This window comes from Perca flavescens, chromosome 10, assembly GCF_004354835.1.
Source record: "Perca flavescens isolate YP-PL-M2 chromosome 10, PFLA_1.0, whole genome shotgun sequence".
In the NCBI taxonomy this organism is placed as follows: domain Eukaryota; kingdom Metazoa; phylum Chordata; class Actinopteri; order Perciformes; family Percidae; genus Perca; species Perca flavescens.
In genome coordinates, this window is record NC_041340.1 from 20,461,348 (window position 1) to 20,481,135 (window position 19,788).

The 19,788-nt window shown below is 41.6% G+C and overlaps 3 protein-coding genes across 3 annotated transcripts in view; all 3 read right to left on the reverse strand.

The window, feature by feature from the left end:
* Positions 1–430: 430 nt before the first annotated feature.
* On the reverse strand, positions 431–1,938 carry LOC114562422 (toll-like receptor 2). The gene has a single exon (XM_028588800.1). It carries the CDS (start codon positions 1,936–1,938, stop codon positions 760–762), a length of 1,179 nt encoding a protein of 392 aa, XP_028444601.1. The 3' UTR covers positions 431–759.
* A 9,618-nt stretch (positions 1,939–11,556) lies between these two features.
* cd74a (CD74 molecule, major histocompatibility complex, class II invariant chain a) lies at positions 11,557–16,098 on the reverse strand. The gene is made up of 9 exons (XM_028589859.1): positions 15,862–16,098; positions 14,507–14,676; positions 13,830–13,921; positions 13,608–13,661; positions 13,428–13,511; positions 13,260–13,338; positions 12,545–12,745; positions 12,375–12,440; positions 11,557–12,265 (listed from the first exon to the last, which is right to left on the reverse strand). The coding sequence occupies exons 1-9, from the start codon at positions 15,948–15,950 to the stop codon at positions 12,258–12,260; spliced, it is 843 nt and encodes a 280-aa protein (XP_028445660.1). The 5' UTR covers positions 15,951–16,098; the 3' UTR covers positions 11,557–12,257.
* A 1,011-nt stretch (positions 16,099–17,109) lies between these two features.
* The window catches only part of ndst1a (N-deacetylase/N-sulfotransferase (heparan glucosaminyl) 1a), a 44,456-nt gene continuing 41,777 nt past the window's right edge, over positions 17,110–19,788 (reverse strand). The window contains exons 14-15 of the mRNA XM_028589081.1: positions 19,336–19,438; positions 17,110–19,201 (exon numbers count right to left, since the gene is read on the reverse strand). Coding sequence (XP_028444882.1) covers positions 19,082–19,201; positions 19,336–19,438 — 223 coding nt within the window. The 3' untranslated portion in view covers positions 17,110–19,081. The remainder of the gene's footprint in view (positions 19,202–19,335; positions 19,439–19,788) is intronic.

The following is a 19,788-nucleotide window of genomic DNA, read 5'->3' on the forward strand; positions in this document are numbered from 1 at the left end:
TTAATTAATACATATTTTTGTTGTATCTCTTTTCAGTGTTGTAGCCTATTTGTAGATGGTCCCTAAGCACTCTTACTGCCGTCTCACCGCCGGCTGCTCGTAGAGACCAATGCTATTTCTCCAGGTTGGAGGACGGCATCACATTTTGATGAAAATGAGTTTGTAGTTCGTTGTTTACCTTACGGTAGGAAAGATGTGTCGCTTGTGATTTAATAACATTTCGCTGTAGAGTAATTGATCCCAGAAGTTTGAATCTGTGAATATCTCTAACTTTGCTCACGTTTATAAAACCGAGGGCACAGATTATGAATCCGAGGGAACGGATTTTTATTCTGTGCGCACGGTTTAGTTTATTTTTCTCAGTTGACCCCAGGGGGGCTCCGCACAGTCACCTATTATAGGGTAAGACCAACAACTACCGATAACATGACAGAGCACCCTGACTGGCAGCTCGCGGTCCTCTGTACCCAGCGCATAGTCACCTAATCTCAGGTAACTGTACCACCAACTACCGCTGACCTGACGTAGCACAATGCAGAGCATCGTAGTCGGCGGCATGAAGCTCGGCTTAAACAGCTAGAAACTGTGTAGCACAGAGCTTTGTAGCCCATGTCACGTGACCAGTTGGAGGTCTCCTAGTTTTCATATTATTATTCGTTTTTAGTGTGCATAACTTTTCGTAACATATCATACGAACCTGTTCATGAGAATGCGTATTAGAAAGTGGTACCCAAACAAGGATGCTGTCTGCTGCAAACATCAACCAAAATAAATCAGGTGTGACAATAAACCCATAAAGAGTGTCAGGCAGAGAGGAGAGCCGTGGCGTTGAATCCCACCTTTTGCCTTCACACACGTTTCAAGAGACAAACTCATTATTGGAGTTCCCTGCTGGACCGCTGGTGAGGCACACAGAAACTCTGCAGGGTAGTCCTCCACAAAGGTTGAGTTGTCCAGGAAGATGATGGTCTCTTTCAGGTCACAGTCACATTGATAAGGGTTCCTCCTGGCATAGAGAATGTCAAGCTGCTCCAGTGTGCTCAAACTGCCACCTGTCTGATTTATCAAGATAGTAAGCTGGTTACTGTCCACTTTTAGCTCCCGGAGCTGAGACAGGTTATCCAGAGAGGGGAGACGTATGAGGCGGTTATTAGACAAATGTAGCTTTTTCAGGGTCTGTGGTGGGTTGTCGAATACCTCTAGATAATTATAACTTAGATCCAGTTCTTCCAGAGATGTAGAGAACAACGAGTCAATCTCTGTAATCCCTGAGTGGGAAAGATTGAGCATCTTGAGCGGATTCATCTCGGGGCAGTGTGGATAGTGGATGATGGAGAAATTGTTCCTGCTGACATCAAGATGAGTGAGGGCAGGGGTAAGACTCAGGATGGTGCAGAGAGACTGGAGGGAGGTGAGGTTGCTGCGTCTCAGACGAAGAGATTTCAGGTACTTGAATGAAAGAAAGGGGCAATGTGAAATATTCTGCAGGCTGGTGACAGAGATGGGGTTCTCGGAGAGGTCCAGCTGAGCCAGGTTTTCTACTCTATGAGCCAAGCTGCAGTCAATCTCAACCGGGCCAGAACGAACAAGAACGAGAGATTCCAGGGAGCCAAACAACCAGTGGTAGAGCGCCTGTAAGGAGGGATGGAAGAGAGAGGGGTCCAGTGTTACGTCTTCTAGTTCAAGAGTTTTAATTGAAGATGCTTCTAACTCTGGCAGGACATCTTCCAGACTCAGATTTAACAGGGACAGAAGAGGGATATCAGATTCATTGAAAAATAAAGAGGAGATTGTGACGTTGTTGAAAATGAGTTTATCTATCTGAATGAACTGAAGAAAAGTTGCATCCAACATCTCAGCTACATCCAGTTTGCCATCTCTCAGCTCCAGCTCCGAAGTCTGGGGACAACTCAGATTTTGTGGGTTGCGGGTAACCATAACGTTGCACACACAACGAGCCATATCCTTGCTTAAAACGCAAAGAGAAGCTGCCGCTCCTGAAGTGACAGTGAGCCCCAAAAGCAGGAGCAGAATCAATTTCTGATTCAGTGTCATGGTAGGCAGGAGGACTGTCAGCAACACCTGAAAATGTCCAGAGAGGAGAAACTATATTTAAAAATTGTTTGAAAACCCCTCTTTTGCCATTGATGTCATACATCCCAAGCAGTGTTAAAAGCTGGGATTATTCCAACTAGACAACTTTTGGGTTCATAATATAAAAGTTCTATAATCTCTTGTATCTACAACTGGTCCTTAAAATGGATCAAAAGTACATACATTCAGCATATGCCTTCAAGTTAAGCACTTACTGTTACGCCCCTGAAAAAGGGGAGAAATAATCACAAGAGTGATGCGCAGGTGTTTCCTCACTGAGAACTTTAGTGTAATCCCATTTTACAACAGTACCACATTTTACACAACAGATCTACAGGAAATGGTTTCAATACTATAACTAAATGTATCACAAATGTCAATAAAGTGCTTGAAGCACAATGAAACATTATACAGATAACACCTCAAAATAGATATTAAATGCATACATGTTAATTCACAACTGACACAAAATGGCGTCTACTCTTAGTATGGAGCTATTCTTCTCTGTATCAGAGCGGGGCTCCGCTCGCACGCACGCACGCACATTACATTACATTCTGCAATCTTAGCTCTAACTTACTTAAAATTTCACTAACACACACCTTAAACACTATTGATATGTTAGAAAGTAGGAAGTTATTAAATGAACTCCGTTTTATCAATAACATACCTGAAAAAGGGGAGAAATAATCACAAGAGTGATGCGCAGGTGTTTCCTCACTGAGAACTTTAGTGTAATGAGGAAAAGACCGCGATTCCCCCGGAACTTGGGTGGAGACCAAAGCAATCGATCTCAGGCTCATAGATTAAGAGCATTTAGTAGATCACAGATTAACACTTCTACCCTTAAATTATGCACCACAAAATAAAGTAATAGATTTACACATTCTTCTTACAATTTATATGCGTGACAGATTTTAAAACGATTATATGAACTTTATCACTCTCTGTGAACTATGTACTGAGTGCATGATCCTTTTAACATGAGCTATTTTAGAATCCTCACATGCTATAAACTTACTAATATCTTTAGTGTATAACAGGCTATGAGTATTTCCTTTACCCTGTCACACTCTCCCCGACAAAACAAATGTCGTCCCGACATTACCAACCTTGACTTAGTAAATAAGTCTCTTATGCACTGGACCTAGAAAATCCTCTTCTGTAAGATAGTACTTGAGCAGAGGTCAGAGGTCACAGTTCAAATATAACCGACAAGTTATATTCACAGTCCATATGTTGACCAGCTGCATCAACAGTCCATAAGCAGTCTCTTCTCATAATATTGAGCAACAGTCCATCGGTTTCAATGACATGTATGCATAGTCTGCAAATTGTCTCTTGCAACAGTCTGTGAAATCAGTCAGCAGTTCATAGTCAAACATGTCAACTCTGTAATCTCATGTTTACTGAAGTCCATACATGTAAGGTGGCTGAAGGTAATATTGCTGTGGTGATGGCAACCATGGAACCAGTCCTGGTGCAGGGTAAACAGGTAGCAACTGTGGTTGTGGCTGGATACTATAACAGGAAGGGATACCCAGCTGATCATAGGTGATACGTCTTGGAGGGTGTCTCTCTCTTTGTGGCAGATGGTAGGCTAGTTCCTCAGGTTCAGCAGCAGCAGTCAGTGAAGGAAAGGCATTCGGTGGATGATCATCAGGTAGATTTTCAGCAGGCAAGTTCACCTCCTCAGCAGGCAGGTCTTTAACTGTTGTTGTCTCCTCCAGCTGCTTTTCAACAAGAGGCTGTGCCGGTAGCGTATCAGGAACTGGCACCAAAACTGCCTGTTTTACTGGTGGGGGCCTGTGTTCTGACTCTCTTGCTGGTTCAGCATACCTCTCCTCGGGTACTGTAGGAGATGTGGGTACCGGTGCGGGCTCATGATGAAGGTCGTATTCATCCTCGCTGTCTCCATCAGAATCCAGAGGCTGTGATGCAGGCTGAGGTCTCTTTTTTTCTTACTCTTGTCATCTTTAGTCATTTCTGGTTGTGTCTCAAAAGGTAAGTGGTCACAGGACATGAGCAGGTTTCTGTGCAGGACCCTGGAACGTCCCCTACCCTTTTCTGGTCTCACTTCATAAATCGGCAGGTTTGAACCCATTTGTCTCACTACTGTGTGAATTGTATCTTCCCAATAGTTACGGAGTTTGCCTGGTCCTCCTCTTGGTGTCAGGTTTTTAATCAGAACTCGCTCGCCAGGCTGTAGCACTGAACTCCTAACTTTAGTGTCATAGTACTTCTTACTTCTTTCAGCAGCTTTTTGAGCGTTTTCATTTGCAATGGTGTATGCTTCTTCCATCCCTTGTTTCCATTTCTCCACGTAGTCTAGATTTGGTTACTGGAACCTGCCTCTGTGCACAATCCAAACAGCATATCAACTGGAAGCCTGGGTGATCTCCCAAACAGGAGATAAAATGGTGAATAGCCAGTCACTTCGCAACGGGTGCAGTTGTAGGCGTAAACCAGTTTGTTCAGAGACTCCTTCCAATTTGACTTTTGTGTCTCAGTTAGTGTCTTTAGCATTTGCAACAAGGTTCTGTTCATACGTTCCACTTGACCGTTCCCCATTGGGTGATAGGGTGTCGTTCTGGACCCCGCCATGCCACTGAGTTTCTTTAACTGATGGAACAACTGGTTTTCGAATTCTCCCCCCTGGTCATGGTGGATGCGGGAGGGGAACCCAAACTTCAGGGCAAAGTCATTGAAGATGAGATTTGCAGCAGTTTTCCCTGACTTTGATGTGGTGGCGTAGGTTTGAGTGAAACGCGTAAAATGGTCAACAATCACGAGGATGTACTCATATCCCCCTTTGCATCTGTCGAGATGGAGGAAATCTATACATACTAGTTCAAATGGTTGTGTTGTCACAATGTTTGTCAGAGGAGCTCTTGTTTCATGGTCTGGCTTTTTCTGCTTGACACAGCTACAAGTTTTTGTCACATAATGCTCAATGTCAGATTGCATATATGGCCAAAAGAAGCGGTCACGTACTAGTGATACAGTGCGTTCAGTACCTTGGTGTCCCATGTTATTGTGCAACTCTTCCATCACTTTACTTTTGTACTGCTCTGGTAGCACTAACTGCTTACGGGCTGTAGTGGTTCTGTACAGAATGCCATCACTGTCTATTGTCAATTTGTCCCATTCTCTGAATAGGCATTTTGTCTTTGGACTGAATTCCTTTTGCTCTTTAACCGGCGGTTTGGAACCAGACAGTTTGAAATCGAACACAGGACTGATGACTGGATCGGTTTCTTGTGCTTCTCTTATCCTATCTTTTGGAATCGAGCTGATTGCTGCAGTGGCTGTCTCACCTTCAGCTGATATTGACATAGATGCAGCTGAAAGTGACCAAGGTGCAAAAGACTCTTTCTGTACCTCAACTGCTTGTATCGTGGCAGCAATGGTGTCTGGTGGAAGCTCCTCAGAACATTCTCTCATCAGTGACTCTACGTCCAGTGGCATCCTCGACAAAGCATCTGCATCACTGTTCTCTCTGCCTGGCCTATACTTTATTGTAAAATGGAAATCAGCCAATTCTGCAACCCACCTGGAAGTGGTTGCGTTCAGTTTAGCAGTAGACAGAATGTAGCTGAGCGGGTTGTTATCACTGTACACAGTGAAGGTCGGAGCATAGTACAAATAATCACGGAACTTATCAGTGATTGCCCATTTTAGAGCTAGAAATTCTAGCTTGCCAGAGTGGTAGTGATAGTTCTTCTCAGCTGCTGTTAAGGTGCGAGAGCCATAAGCAATAACCCTAAGCTTCCCATCCTGCTTTTGATAAAGAACTGCTCCCAAGCCTTGGTGTGACGCATCAGTATGTACAACAAATGGCTGAGTGAAGTCAGGGAAACCTAAGACTGGTGGGTGAAGCAAACAGTCAATCAGCTGTTCAAGTGCCTGTTGATGGTGGTCAGTCCACAGGATTGGCTTATTTGAGGGCACCACATGACTTGCTTTCTTTGTTTTTGTTTTTCGTGGGTGGTCAGGTACTTTCTCTGAATCTGCTTTCAGGAGGTCATAGAGACAGCTGGCCTTCTTAGAGAAGTCTTTGATATACTGTCTGTAGTAAGTGAGTAAACCAAGCATTTTTCTGAGCTGGCCCACAGTCTCTGGCCTGATTACTTTCAATGCTCTTACTGCTTCAAAATCGGCTGGGTCAACTCTGCTGCCCTCTGCAGACACTATTCTGCCTAAGTAACGGACCTGGGGTTTAAAGAGATCACACTTGCTTGGCTTGAGTTTGATGCCATACTCTCTGAGACGCTGCAGAACTTTTCGCACATCATCCACATGGCTGTCAAAGGTTTTACTGAAAACTAGTGTGTCGTCCAGGTAAGGAATGCAGATATTATCCCGGAGTCCTTCCAAACATTCCTCCATACAACGCTGAAAAGCTGCAGGAGCATTCATGAGGCCGAATGGCATACGTATCCATTCATAGAGTCCCCACGGGGTCACAAATGCTGTCAGTGGTCTGCTTTCTTCAGAGATGAACCCCTGGTGATACGCTTTTCCCTGATCTAAGAGGGAGAACCAGGAATTACCACCTAAACTGTCCATGATGTCTTGGACCCGAGGGATGGGCTGGCGGTCCGGATGTGTCTTTCTGTTCAGGTCTCTGTAATCTATACACAACCGGAGGGTTCCGTCCTTCTTCCTAACGCACACGACAGGTGAAGAGTATGAAGAGGTTGACTTACTAACCCAGCCCTGGGCTATGAGGTCATGAAGGTAACCTTTCATCTCCTGATACAGTGGCCTGGGCACTGACATGTATGTGCGGTTGACTGGTTCAGAGTCCTTTAGAGAAATAGTCATTTTCAATCGTTCAATGCAACCAATGTCATTGTCTGATCTAGAAAAGGAGTGGCACTCCTCCCTGAGCATTTGCTTAACTACCTCTCTCTCCTCTTCGGATAGGTGACTTAAATATACTGGTGGATCCCACTGTTCAGTAGCGCTACATGGATTTTGAACGCTGGTGTGATTCACTGTGGCTGGAGTGACAGCTTTTTCAAAGACTTTGGCAGGTAACACAGTCATAATGGTTTGTACTGTACCGATTATTGTGCGTCCTAGCAGGGCAATGTCGTGGTCGGTGGGGTTAGAGACATCAAGCATGATAACTGGAAAAACACCTTTCCTGACTTTGACTAGTGTGTCAAAGAACTCAATTCCATCTGGCCACTGAGGGTTCAGGTCTGGCTGAAAAAGCATAGTCATGTCCTCTTTGAAAGGCTGGGAAACTACACGGCATTCAATCTGAATACTACTGTGTTTTGGTACAGCAACCTTCTCTTTCATGGTTTTCACCGCGTATTCATCTGTCTGTTCTGCACTTACAGCCTGTATAAAAGCTCTCACCTTGTTTCTTTTAAGGCTTGGGAAAGCTTTTCTCACTGTACTGTACCGTTTAGTCTTTTCAGTCATCGTCAGGATATGCTCGATAACATTGAAACCTATGATGGGATGAGATAGGTGACAGCCTTTCATTACCAGCACTGGGATGATCAGTTCCTTTGTTTGGTCAGTTTCAGAGGCTAGCCGAAAAGTTGTTTCAATCCATCCCAGGTAACGGCATTTCAGTCCCATTTGCTGCAGTCAATCTTAGATCATCAGGTGAGTCCAGGATTTCTGAAACATCCCTCAGCCTTGCGTTTGGGAGGGATTCCTCTTTCCATCGTTCATCAATGACCGACACCTGAGAGCCTGTATCCCATAGAGCTTGGAGGTGGCGGCGATTCAGATGACACTCGACAAGGCACTGTCTGCCGACTAGCGAGGTGACCTTATGGGGGTGGCAAACTTGAGCTAGGGATGGTAAAGAGTGGGCATTTCCCTCTGTGCAGGAAAGCTTTTCACTGGTAGAGTCAGTTTTCAGGTGAGTGCATTTTTCCTTATGTCTAGTCCAATGTTGTTTCTGACATGCTTTTGAACAGTACAGTGTCTCCTTACATGATGAGCATTGTTTCAGGTTCTCAAATGAATCTTCTCTGGCACAATTTGCACATTTCTGGGACCTTTTGCTAGCTACGGTTAACACTCGTCCCTCAGCGGTAACCCTTTCCCGTTTAAAGGGGCCTCCCTTGATGGTCTGACTCCCCGGATTTTACATCCAGCTTGAAAATGTTCTCCGCTCCCACATCGGAAGCAGTGTGTGCAGCGTGCATCAGTGCTGGCCTGCTGGCAGACAAAACACCTCCTTGGAGCTTGAGCAGAACGGTTGGCATACAAGTTAGGTGCATATTGATGCTGTGGAGGGTCAGGTGCTTGGGGCTGACTGTAGTTGCTGTAATACTGCTGCTGGGAAACAGGTGGCTGGGGGTCCCTATCTGGTCTTCTAACAGGAGATGGGGCATAGGCATAAGGTGTTGACTGAAACATAGGCTGCTGTAATGTCTCCTTAATCTGAGCTATCTCTGCACTGAGACCCTTTAGAGAAGCTACACCTGTCTTGAGTTCAGCTAACTCTGTTAACAGTTCTGCAGGTATCTTAGCTTTGGCTTCCTTCACAGGACATTTTGCAGATGGCGTATCCTCTGACTGGACTACACTTACAGTTGTAGCAGGCTGTGGGGCATTAAACCTCTTTTTGTTTCGTCTTTCTACCTCATTAGCACAAGCTATGTTAAGCTTCTCTAGCAAAACCTCATCTGATGTTTCGCTATCTAGCAGGAGAGGCTGCATGTCTATCCTGATACTGTCACTCTGGAGCCCTGTAAGGACTGTGTGCAAACCCATGCGCTGGACTAGAGCAGGGTCATACTTCAGCCCTGATTCTGACTCCTGGGACGCAAACAGTACTTTCTGCCTCAAGTCTAAGACGCGCATCAGGAAGCTTTGAGGGGTCTCCTTGCTATGCTGTGCTTCTGAAGCTAGCTGTTTGTAAAGCTCTGTTGCGCTCTTTTCTTGGAAGTGGGAACGCAGGATGCATCTAAGTGTGGGCAGAGTTAGCTGGGGTTTACCTTCCAAGTAGCTGCGTAGCTGTGATCCTGGAGAAATAGCCCTGATTACTGCGTCTACTATTTCTACCTCAGGATAGCCTCTGTTAAGTCCATTTTCAATCTGATGGGCAAGACTGGAAAAAGACAGTTTATCTTTCTGGCCCGGTTCACCTATCTGACCAGAAATTTTAAACTCTTTGCGCCAGTATGGGCTGGGTTGTGCACTGGTGAGAGCTGCATGCTCCTCTGAAGATGGGCATGGGGTTGGGGCTGTCGCGAGAGAATCCCTGACTTTGGCTGCACTGACTGCAGGACTCTGCTCAGTTCCCAGTTCTTGTTGTGGGGTCACAGTTCTTAGTTCCTCTATTATGTGATGTGTTCCGGCTGTTTCAATATCATGGTCAGTTTGCCCTGTTTGGTAATTTATGCCACTGATCATCTCTGTCATTTTGTCTTTAAGTAGCAACAATTCCGACATGCCGCCATCTTCTAACTCTGCAACTTCTTCTCTTTCAAGGAACATCATAATGTGAGTCATCACTGATATGCGGATTTGTCTTTAACATCTCTTCTCTGTTCGCCTGATATGTCAAGGAAATCACATATCTCTAGTAACTTGTCTTTAGTCAGGGCGTGCAATTCTCCTACTACCTCTTCCTGTAGTTCTTCCAAGGCGGTTGTCATGTTGACAGGACAGGAGGCACTTTTACTGTGCAGGAGTTGACTCTGAATTAGATGGTCTTTACTGTCTCTGATGATCTCTTAACGGCCTCAGCTGACGCCAAGACTTAACCACCAACTTCCAGCTCTCCTCGAACAGCAACACTCGCCTCACTGCAGCTTGCCTGGGTTGTTATGTGGGGATTTAGCTGGTTCAGAATTCAGCGACCAGGATATGGAAACCGGGCATCTGAACAGCAATCCCAGCGGTGCCTCCAAAATGTTACGCCCCTGAAAAAGGGGAGAAATAATCACAAGAGTGATGCGCAGGTGTTTCCTCACTGAGAACTTTAGTGTAATCCCATTTTACAACAGTACCACATTTTACACAACAGATCTACAGGAAATGGTTTCAATACTATAACTAAATGTATCACAAATGTCAATAAAGTGCTTGAAGCACAATGAAACATTATACAGATAACACCTCAAAATAGATATTAAATGCATACATGTTAATTCACAACTGACACAAAATGGCGTCTACTCTTAGTATGGAGCTATTCTTCTCTGTATCAGAGCGGGGCTCCGCTCGCACGCACATTACATTACATTCTGCAATCTTAGCTCTAACTTACTTAAAATTTCACTAACACACACCTTAAACACTATTGATATGTTAGAAAGTAGGAAGTTATTAAATGAACTCCGTTTTATCAATAACATACCTGAAAAAGGGGAGAAATAATCACAAGAGTGATGCGCAGGTGTTTCCTCACTGAGAACTTTAGTGTAATGAGGAAAAGACCGCGATTCCCCCGGAACTTGGGTGGAGACCAAAGCAATCGATCTCAGGCTCATAGATTAAGAGCATTTAGTAGATCACAGATTAACACTTCTACCCTTAAATTATGCACCACAAAATAAAGTAATAGATTTACACATTCTTCTTACAATTTATATGCGTGACAGATTTTAAAACGATTATATGAACTTTATCACTCTCTGTGAACTATGTACTGAGTGCATGATCCTTTTAACATGAGCTATTTTAGAATCCTCACATGCTATAAACTTACTAATATCTTTAGTGTATAACAGGCTATGAGTATTTCCTTTACCCTGTCACATTACCGTCTGGTCAGTTTAGCTGGAGATGTTGACTACAACTGGTTACTGCGTTGCAGTTGTTTTTATTCTCAGCTGACTTCTGGGTTTATGCTAAAGGGGTTCCCACTTCCCTTCCTCTTCCTCACACCTCCACCAAAACAAAGAGAAGACCAGTGTACTAGGACATACAGCACTTCCTCAAAGCAGGACTCAATTCCCCAAACTGATCTCGCCATTATATGTCATCAACACAATGGTTTTCTTCTTTGCCCATCAGAACCGTGTGAATTATATTGATTTGAAGATAAGCATTTCCTCATTTAAACTGGCCACCTTTGTTAACTTTGAGGAACGACTTTAACTTATGGGGAAATAGGAAGTGATAGGTGTTTGTAAAATGAACAAGTCAGGGAGAATGAGAATTAAAGGATAATTAAATTAATAAACTATAGAAACTGCTACATGTTTATGTTTTTGAACAGGAAATGTATATAATCAAGTGTAAAAGTCCAGTGTGGTTCAGTGAAAAGTGAAACTTTAAAACAGAAAGAATGGTAGAAAAGTGAACAGTGTCAGTGCATCTAATCAGGTTAAAGTTTATTTCGGCCTTATTTTGTCTACAGCGCCAACAATAACTTTATGGTATATATATATATATATATATATATATATATATATATACCATATATCATACATATAACATGACTAGGGGTTAGACATGTGTACCAATGCAAACACAGTTGTTTGGAAAACTTTATTTAGCCTTCTTAACACAAACACCTTCATAGAAAAGTCACATCTTTGTTTACAACCTTTAGAGGGTCGGTTTACCCAAATCACAAAAATAACCATATTATTTCACTAAACTCTCATAAATATAGCCATAAAGATGGTTTTGGTTTGGTTAATTTGTTGTGAGTGTGGTCTGTGGATTATCGGACTAATGAAGGACATTGTTTCTGGAACGAGTCTGTTTACATTTTTAAGCATAATATTTCGATGTTCTATGCACCATAAACATCCCATTGTTGTAGGGTGGAGGCAGACAAGTCACAGGCGACATCTTCAAACCTGAACTAGCTCCTTCTCTAGATACTAGTAGAGGCAAAGGAGAAAATATGTAATTTGGGTGATCCAACCCTTAAAGCATGTTTTAAAGACAAACACAATTAAAAGACATACTTTAATATACTGTAGATGATAAGAACATCTATATGTTAAAATGTCAATGTGAACACCCCACAATTTACTTAAACACAAAAATTAAAAGAAATACACTGTAACAGGCCTCTACTGATTTGATTTCAAGCTACCAGCAAAATGATGAAAATCAAGAGATTACATGGAAGTACATTAACTGATTCAACTTAAAGATAACTTTGATTCTTGTATCTGCGAAGCTTGATGAAAAGAAACACCCCACACTTTGCTGCATTTGCTTCACTCATCTGGAAAAAAGAAAAACACAACATGTGATGATGTGTAGCAACACACACAGGTTTATTAATAAACATCTAAACTATTAATCCACTAAAAAAAGTAATTTGAGGCACTCACCATCCATGCTGATGGTCTTCTGCATCAGCCTGGGCGCAAACATCATGCGACGAGGATAAAGTGGGGCTAAAATGAACAGGAGAGAAAAATGGCCCAATGAAGTTTGTCATTTATGAAAAGCTACAGATCAGATTCATTGAATCAAAAGTCCTTTAATCAGTGTCTTCTACCTTTCTGACAGTCGGGGCGGCCGCGCATGGTGGTGCCCTCGATGACTTTGCCAGTGTCGTCCACACACCAGCAGTAGCCAGTGGCGTGCCAGCACTGCATGGGCTTGTAGCGGCCCTGCTCGTCACACTGGGGCTTGTAGGAACCGATCTTGGAGGCTCCAGGTGCTGCCTCCATCTGGCATTTGGTCTTGATCACAGAGGCTGAGGGATGATGGAAAGAGTAGAGAACAATGGGACATTAAAGGCCTGTTTGGTGTTTATTTCTGGTGACTGCAGCCAAGTTAATGCTACATTTTGGGAAATATGCTCATGGACTTTCTTGCTGAGAGTTAGATGAGAAGATTGATATATGTACATATATATGTTCATTGAATGTGAAGCTAAAAGCCTGTTGGCTTAGCAAAGACTGGAAAGAGGGAAAAAGCTATGAATGCTCTTGAAATTGTTAACCTTTTTGCAGCAAAATAATGAAAATGATTGTAAAAGTTACCTTAAACAAGCACTGGTATGCATCCTATAAACTCCAAGCGTCACTCTATCGCTGCTCAGCATAATCTCTCATACATCAATATTGCCATATTAAGTTATTACAGCCACAGTCCTTAAACCCCTTACTGGAAATGTAGGAAAACCGGCATCTACTGTAACAGCACCGGTGTGGATCAGCGCATCAGCTAAACACTCAAATGTAAAGGAAAGAAAGTTGCTGAAGTACCTGATTCAGCTGTTGGAGCAGCAGGACTCTGCTGGGCCATCTGGAAGATCAGCCAGTAACGCATCCAGGACTCAAAGCTCTGCAGAGTGTAAAAATGTTAAAAAAAACATGAAATTCATTTCTATTTTACTTTTAGTAGTCTTGATGTAAATGTGTGTGAAGCTTTACCTTCCACTCGCTCTCATTCACATGCTGCTTCATGCTCTGCAGGTTGGCCAGGAAGGTCTCATTGAACTGAGGCAGCTGGGAGTCCTGTTAGAAACATGACCAGAGCTTATTGACAACACTTTAGACTTTAGACACAACATCAGCCACGTGAGTACACATAGGATACAGAGTGTAACATACCTGCATGAGATCCTTCAGCTGCGTCTCCACGCTCACAAGAGCGTCCTGCAGTTTCTGATGGGTGGGAACACAGGAGTCAAATGGAGTTTGTTCAAATTTATGTTGAAATATATTCAATCATTACACAAAATCCAGGACAATATTTGAAATCTTAAACAAGTTTGTTGCCACCTAGATAAAGTTAAATTAATTTTATTTTATAGGAGGCAGGTGTGAACCTACAGTCAGGGGTGTCGTGGTGTCCTGATCCGAAGTGGAGTCCATCAGCAGAGGAAGGCTGTTCATGGGCATCTGCATCCTCATTGGAGCCACAGCTGTAAACAAAACAAAAAAAATGAATTAGCAAAACAAAATTGAAAAAACATCTCTGTTTTTGTCTAAAAGCCAATGAACATCTGATTTGTTGTATATGTGGTTTGAAATAAACACATAAATACCTAATCTAAAATTCCATCATTACACATTAAAACCTATACAAACAAAATTCAAACTGAATAAAATGCAGGCAACACGTCATCAAACCTCAAAAGGATGCTTTTCATCACAACATCGGATGTGTTATATTATTATATAATGGTAAATCCATATGACGCTGCTTGAAATGATAAAAGCAACATAAGAGTAGCACACGGCTGGATTCTCCCTTTTGAATCACCAGCAAAAACTTTTGTCTGTCCAGCTTTCAGAAGAGAAGTTCCGTAAACTAAGCAAACTTGCACTTCCCTATTCACCTCCTTATTCATACAGCCTTCTCCTCCTCCTCCTCCTCCTCCTCCTCCTCCTCCTCCTCCTCCTCCTCCTCCTCCTCCTCTTCCTGTCTGACAAAGACTACTCATTAATGACCAATTCCTGCTTGTACCACCCTGTCTGATCATTAGGACTCTAATGCCTCCTTTTACCTGGGGATGAGCGGGTCATCTGTTTGCCCATTCTGTCTGTGCTCTTCTGCAGCGAGTGGATCTGCTGCTTCTGGTCAAACACCATGTAGGCAGTGAAGACCTGACTGGCCAGCAGCAGACATGCCAGGGTGGTCAGGCCTGCCACCTTCAAGGCACGACTGTTAGAGCCCCTGAGAGAGAGAGAGAAAAATAGAAAGAAATATGTTAGGATAAAGCAGCACTCATATTCAGATAGACTAAAAGTGAGATTAAATTGTAGAAACGATTCCAAGGTATAAAATTTACTTGGGGACATTTCCAAAAGTGCTATTTGTGAAAAAGCCCCATGGTTATGTAAACCATTATCCATATTCGAAAGAAAGGCAAACCAACATATCTCGTCATCAAGTCCTGAGACCAAAAAGTAAAGTCAGCCTTTTTCTCTCCTGCTTATAATCAGCCAATAGAATGTGAGCATCACTTGTTCCCAGGCAGACGCCTTCTCCTGGTGTTATGAAGAAGTATACATACAACTACTCTTTAGCCTAGTCAAGATGTATAAACAGGTGTATTTTTTTTCTCTCATAAAAAGGTCACAACTGTACACTTTTTCATAAATTGTTTTACTACAATGAAAAGTAAAACTACAACTCAGAAACTCCATGTACTACTGTAGCTACTGTATGTAAACAATGTGATCATCTAACTGGACACTTTTATTTGGATGTTAATATGTTAGTTATAATTTATCTTAAGAGTATATTATTAAAAGTAAATACATAACAACAAAATAGTCAGTGACGTAAGGGAAATAATAGCTTACGCCTTATTTATCCCTCACAAATAACTAATATTTGTCATACATTAGAGAGATTATTAAGTTAAAAGACTCATAAATCATGTTAATTTCTAAATTGAAATGTAAAACATTGGCCAATGGTTTTTCGCTATGGTTAATCATGAACCAATAGTATGTCAGCGTCACCAGTTACTAGGCAGACGCCTTCTGTGAAGAGTCCGAACTTTGAAGATCCCAAATAGAAGGTTACTAATAATGCTTTACTATATTATTAATGTAAAAAAAAAAAAATAGCAAGCATATCAAATATTGGAAAACAACAACTCAATACACTAAAATATATTTTTTTCTTGAACTAATCTGATGAAAAGATGAGACTTCAATATCATCGCATTTAGGAATAACATAATCTATAAACACAATTAAAACAAATACGTGTTATTCCTGTAGCCTATTATTATTATTATTATTATTATTATTATTAGACACTTATTTAAAATGTACTACTTTAATCCAGCTATACACAGAGGAACAAGTATTTTATTAGTAAGGATTAGAATTTGGAGGGTCTTCTCACCCTGTGGGTCCTGCAGGGGCAACCAGAACTTCTTCACTGCCCGTCAGACTTCCTCTGGCCAGGGGAGCATCTTCTCCAGATTGGGCCATCTGTCCTGCAAGTTTGTCTCAACTTCTTCAACGGTAACACGAAAGTGAAGAAAGTCCGGCAGGTCAAGTAGATAAATGGTGTTAGAAATGAGGAAGGAGTACCAGACAGGTTCTTTAGAAAGGTGAAGGGATGTGGAAAGTCCCCCGTCTTAAAAGCACTGTGGGATGGCTCAGTGGAGCTGTGAGAGCGTGCGAGCTGTGATTGGTCAGGTTATACCATCATCACTTGTTGATAGAGGCAAACTATTGGGAAGGAGCGTGCGTTTATTTATGACCTGCATTTTACCTAACACACTACACTGTATATTAACTATTGTTTGTGCTAATTCTAAACTAACATTGTTGATTCTATTTAATTAATGTAGATTTAATACCAATACGTATTTTTTTATTACCACTATACTTATATTAGATATACAGTATATTGTACTAGAATACTTTGTGAATACTTTATACATACTAAAATACATTAACCATTTTAGCAAAGTGCTTTACAGGGTAAAGAAATAATCAAACAATAAAGGAAAAAAAATCTAATAATAAAAGTATTACTACTACCTCCAATACCAACAATAACAGAGCAACAATACATTTATAATAGCTACCTATAATACCTTTATCATTTGTAATCATGCAGACATTAATTGTATTTTAACTTCTATTTATTATTATTATTATTATTATTATTATTATTATTATTAAATGCAGCAATTATTTTGCACAATACAATGCACCTTACTTCCTGGAACACAACACAAATAGTTCTTTGGTACATTTTTGGCGTTTTCCCAAACAAGGAATTGAAAAACATTAGCCACATTAATGTTAATCTATACCCTGGGTTAGGTTTAACATCAGAACAAAAACCAAAAGTGTATTTTGTTGTTGAACCATGCTTTATGTGATTTAGAGAGAGATTCAGGGCGTTTACTTCTCTAAAAGTACCTCACCATGAAGTGAAAGCAAAAGACAAACCAATCTAGTCAGCCATGTTCAAGCCAGACAGTGATGTACGTTTCTAGAAATCTCTGCACAAAAGCAGCCGCCATCATCCAGTTTGCTTTGAATTTAGAGTGATGCTCAATTAAATAAAAGATTTGTAAAAAAAAAAAATAAACAGCTAAAAGTTCAACTGGAAAAGAAGGGACAAAGATCCAACTATTGAAAAATACAGTGGTGTTTTATTTGCAAATTAAAAAGCACCGACAATATTAGTTACACTGTAAAAATTATTGACAACAATTACAAATCTTTATCATACAGTCCAGGAGATTAGTACCATCATTGCCGTTATGTGTTATCACTTAATACTTTATATGGAGAGACTCAGTACCTGTGTACAATAGTTGGCAGTGAGAGGACATGAGAGGAAACAATCTTAGACACAGCTCCGCACGATGAAGTAATCCAAACTCCCCTCAGTACAGCACTGACATTTCACACTATGGGAATGTGCTGATGGAGAGTGTAAACCCAAAACACATTCAATAATTTAGGTCTACCGAGGGTTGCGTATTATGTACATTACAAAGTCAGGAAATAAATGACCAACATGTGCATTGTTATTACATCAGAACATTGTACAAAACTATTGCAATAAGAGCAGCTTTTTGTTATCTATGCTTGACATCTAGTTGCAGTGGTAACACCTTGACCGACAACCAAACGTCTGTGTGGTCTCACTGGGCCTACTGTTGGTTTGCCTGGCAACTTTAAACGTTTTTTCCCAGAGACAGCTTTTTCCCCCAAAAATTAAACTCTACTAAAAGGAAATGAAACAAAATATAAAGACAAAATATACAGTTTTGAAGACAACAAAATTAAAAATTCGATGCTGAAAACAGATTTGAAATGCGCAATCTTGTTCTGTACACTAAATCTCTCTGACCAGAGTGTGTAATTAAACATACAGTAGCTAGCTTATGATCTTCTTCACAGATTGTAGAAGGATGCATTTTGTTAGTGTGCTTTCCAGTAACCTGTATGTTCAGAATCGATGTTCACTTGAGTGCCTTAAATATTGTGCTTTCAACATCTATCCTACTGTACCTTCTTTAGCCAATTTAATGGTCATGGAACTGACTAGAGAGGAGGCTGAGCCGAACAGTTTGAACAAACAAGTCTCGTGTACACCTGGCCTATATGAGAAAACTGAGCTAAGATGTTTAGTTTTGGTACATTCTACAATAATGCATTGCTGTCAGCATTATAGATACGTTAAAACAAAATCTGAGAAAAGAATACATAAAACCTTAAACAAAAAAAACAAAAAAACGAACCCTCAAAAGTCCACGTGGTAATATTTTAATGAAGAGTCTGTCCTGGCACTTGTAAATGCGATAACTAGATTCTACCAAGGTCTATCGAGTAAGGCTACAACATGCAGCCTGAGTCAAGACTCCAGATGTCCCATTTCATCTCCTCTCATACAAACACTTATAAACACTTACTTACGTCAAAGGCATTTGCAACCAATGTCTCTCTGTCAATCAGGCTGTCATCCATTTAAGTTCATGTTAAGTTGCCTGTTTTAATGTGCTCCTAACACCACAACTCATAGCTGGAGACACAGGTGATGTCGTGATCATTGCTTCTACCTGTTTCCCAGAGCTGAAACTGTGAAGACTGCTCAAGCTTCAGATGGTTTTTTTTTTTTTCTTCCTTCCTTTGATTTTCAAAATGAAGTTCATGCGAAGCTTAGAAGGATTGATTAAGGAGAGCACGGACGTGATTATCAAACCCTCAAGGTCCCTGCTGTGCGTCACTGAGCCTTTCCTTCTTCTGCAGGACGCAGCGGAGGCCCGCTTTAGAGCATCCATGATCCGGGTTTGTCCTGCAGGGGAGTAACAGCATCTCGAAGCTCATCAGGGAGGGAGGGGAGCGCTATCAGCTGCTGAAAGCAACTACACTCTCTCCTTGCTCACTATCCAATGTTGTCCTGTTCGTTTGGGAAGATCACAGTTGCGTTTTGAGTTCTGGTTGTGCATCCCATCCTCTAATTTGGATATATTTCAGTCTCTTTCAAAACTATTTGGGATCTTCAAACATTTCAGGCCACTCGGGCAGAGTTCCTCAGCAGGGCGGAGCAGTGGTTCAGTGTGTGGAGCTGTGGTCTCCCCCCTGTGGTGCTGCTACCTGGTGTGGACCAGCTCTTCTCTGAGCCAGCTGGGCAGCGGCTGACCCATCCTGTAGAGCAGCTTGGACAGCTCAATGTTGTGATCTCTATAGTACTCCCTGAGGAAGCCCTGGGACTGAAGGAGACGAAAGGAGGTAAGATGAAAACAGATTTACAAAAACATTGTCAAAAATAGTGAAAATGAAAGGTGAAATATTAACAGATGATAAAATGTATTTCTTAAAACAAAAGTCTAGCAAATGAGCATACCTCAGGGTCCATGTCAGGGTACCTGCGCCCTTTACTCTTCCCCAAACACTTGGTCTTTCCTCCCTCCAGCAGCTGACACCAGAAGCCTTTCTTAGGGTCAAACCTGTACATAGTAGATACATAAAAGAATTTAACTACAGCTACAGAATACTCCATTTGGCGTTCAAATCTACAGTTACCAGTCACAACCTTCCTATAGTTACATCTCATTTTTTTGGACATTTTATGCCTTTCTTCGATGGCTCCAGTAGAGAGATGACAGGAAACGAGTGATGCGGTTTACAGTCGGCATCTTTACCCCTAAGTCTAAAAATATTTCCAAAGTAAAAGCCTTGCAACAGATTGTTGATTCCTACAACAAAATAAGAGCAGGAACGGATTTCTACTAGATGAATAAAATGAAGTCTTACATATCTGCCTTCTAACACCTGAAACTTAACTTGTTTGGAACCC

What these genes read in the sequence shown, in the direction of transcription:
- LOC114562422 (XM_028588800.1), bottom strand. Translation starts at nt 1,938, where the DNA reads ATGGTTACCCGCAACCCACAAAATCTGAGTTGTCCCCAGACTTCGGAG.
- cd74a (XM_028589859.1), bottom strand. Translation starts at nt 15,950, where the DNA reads ATGGCCCAATCTGGAGAAGATGCTCCCCTGGCCAGAGGAAGTCTGACG. An exon ending in ACACCACGACACCCCTGACT is followed by an intron (nt 13,662 to 13,829) that starts GTAGGTTCACAC and finishes CCCACCCATCAG; the next exon opens with AAACTGCAGGACGCTCTTGT. An exon ending in CCGCCCCGACTGTCAGAAAG is followed by an intron (nt 12,441 to 12,544) that starts GTAGAAGACACT and finishes TGTTCATTTTAG; the next exon opens with CCCCACTTTATCCTCGTCGC.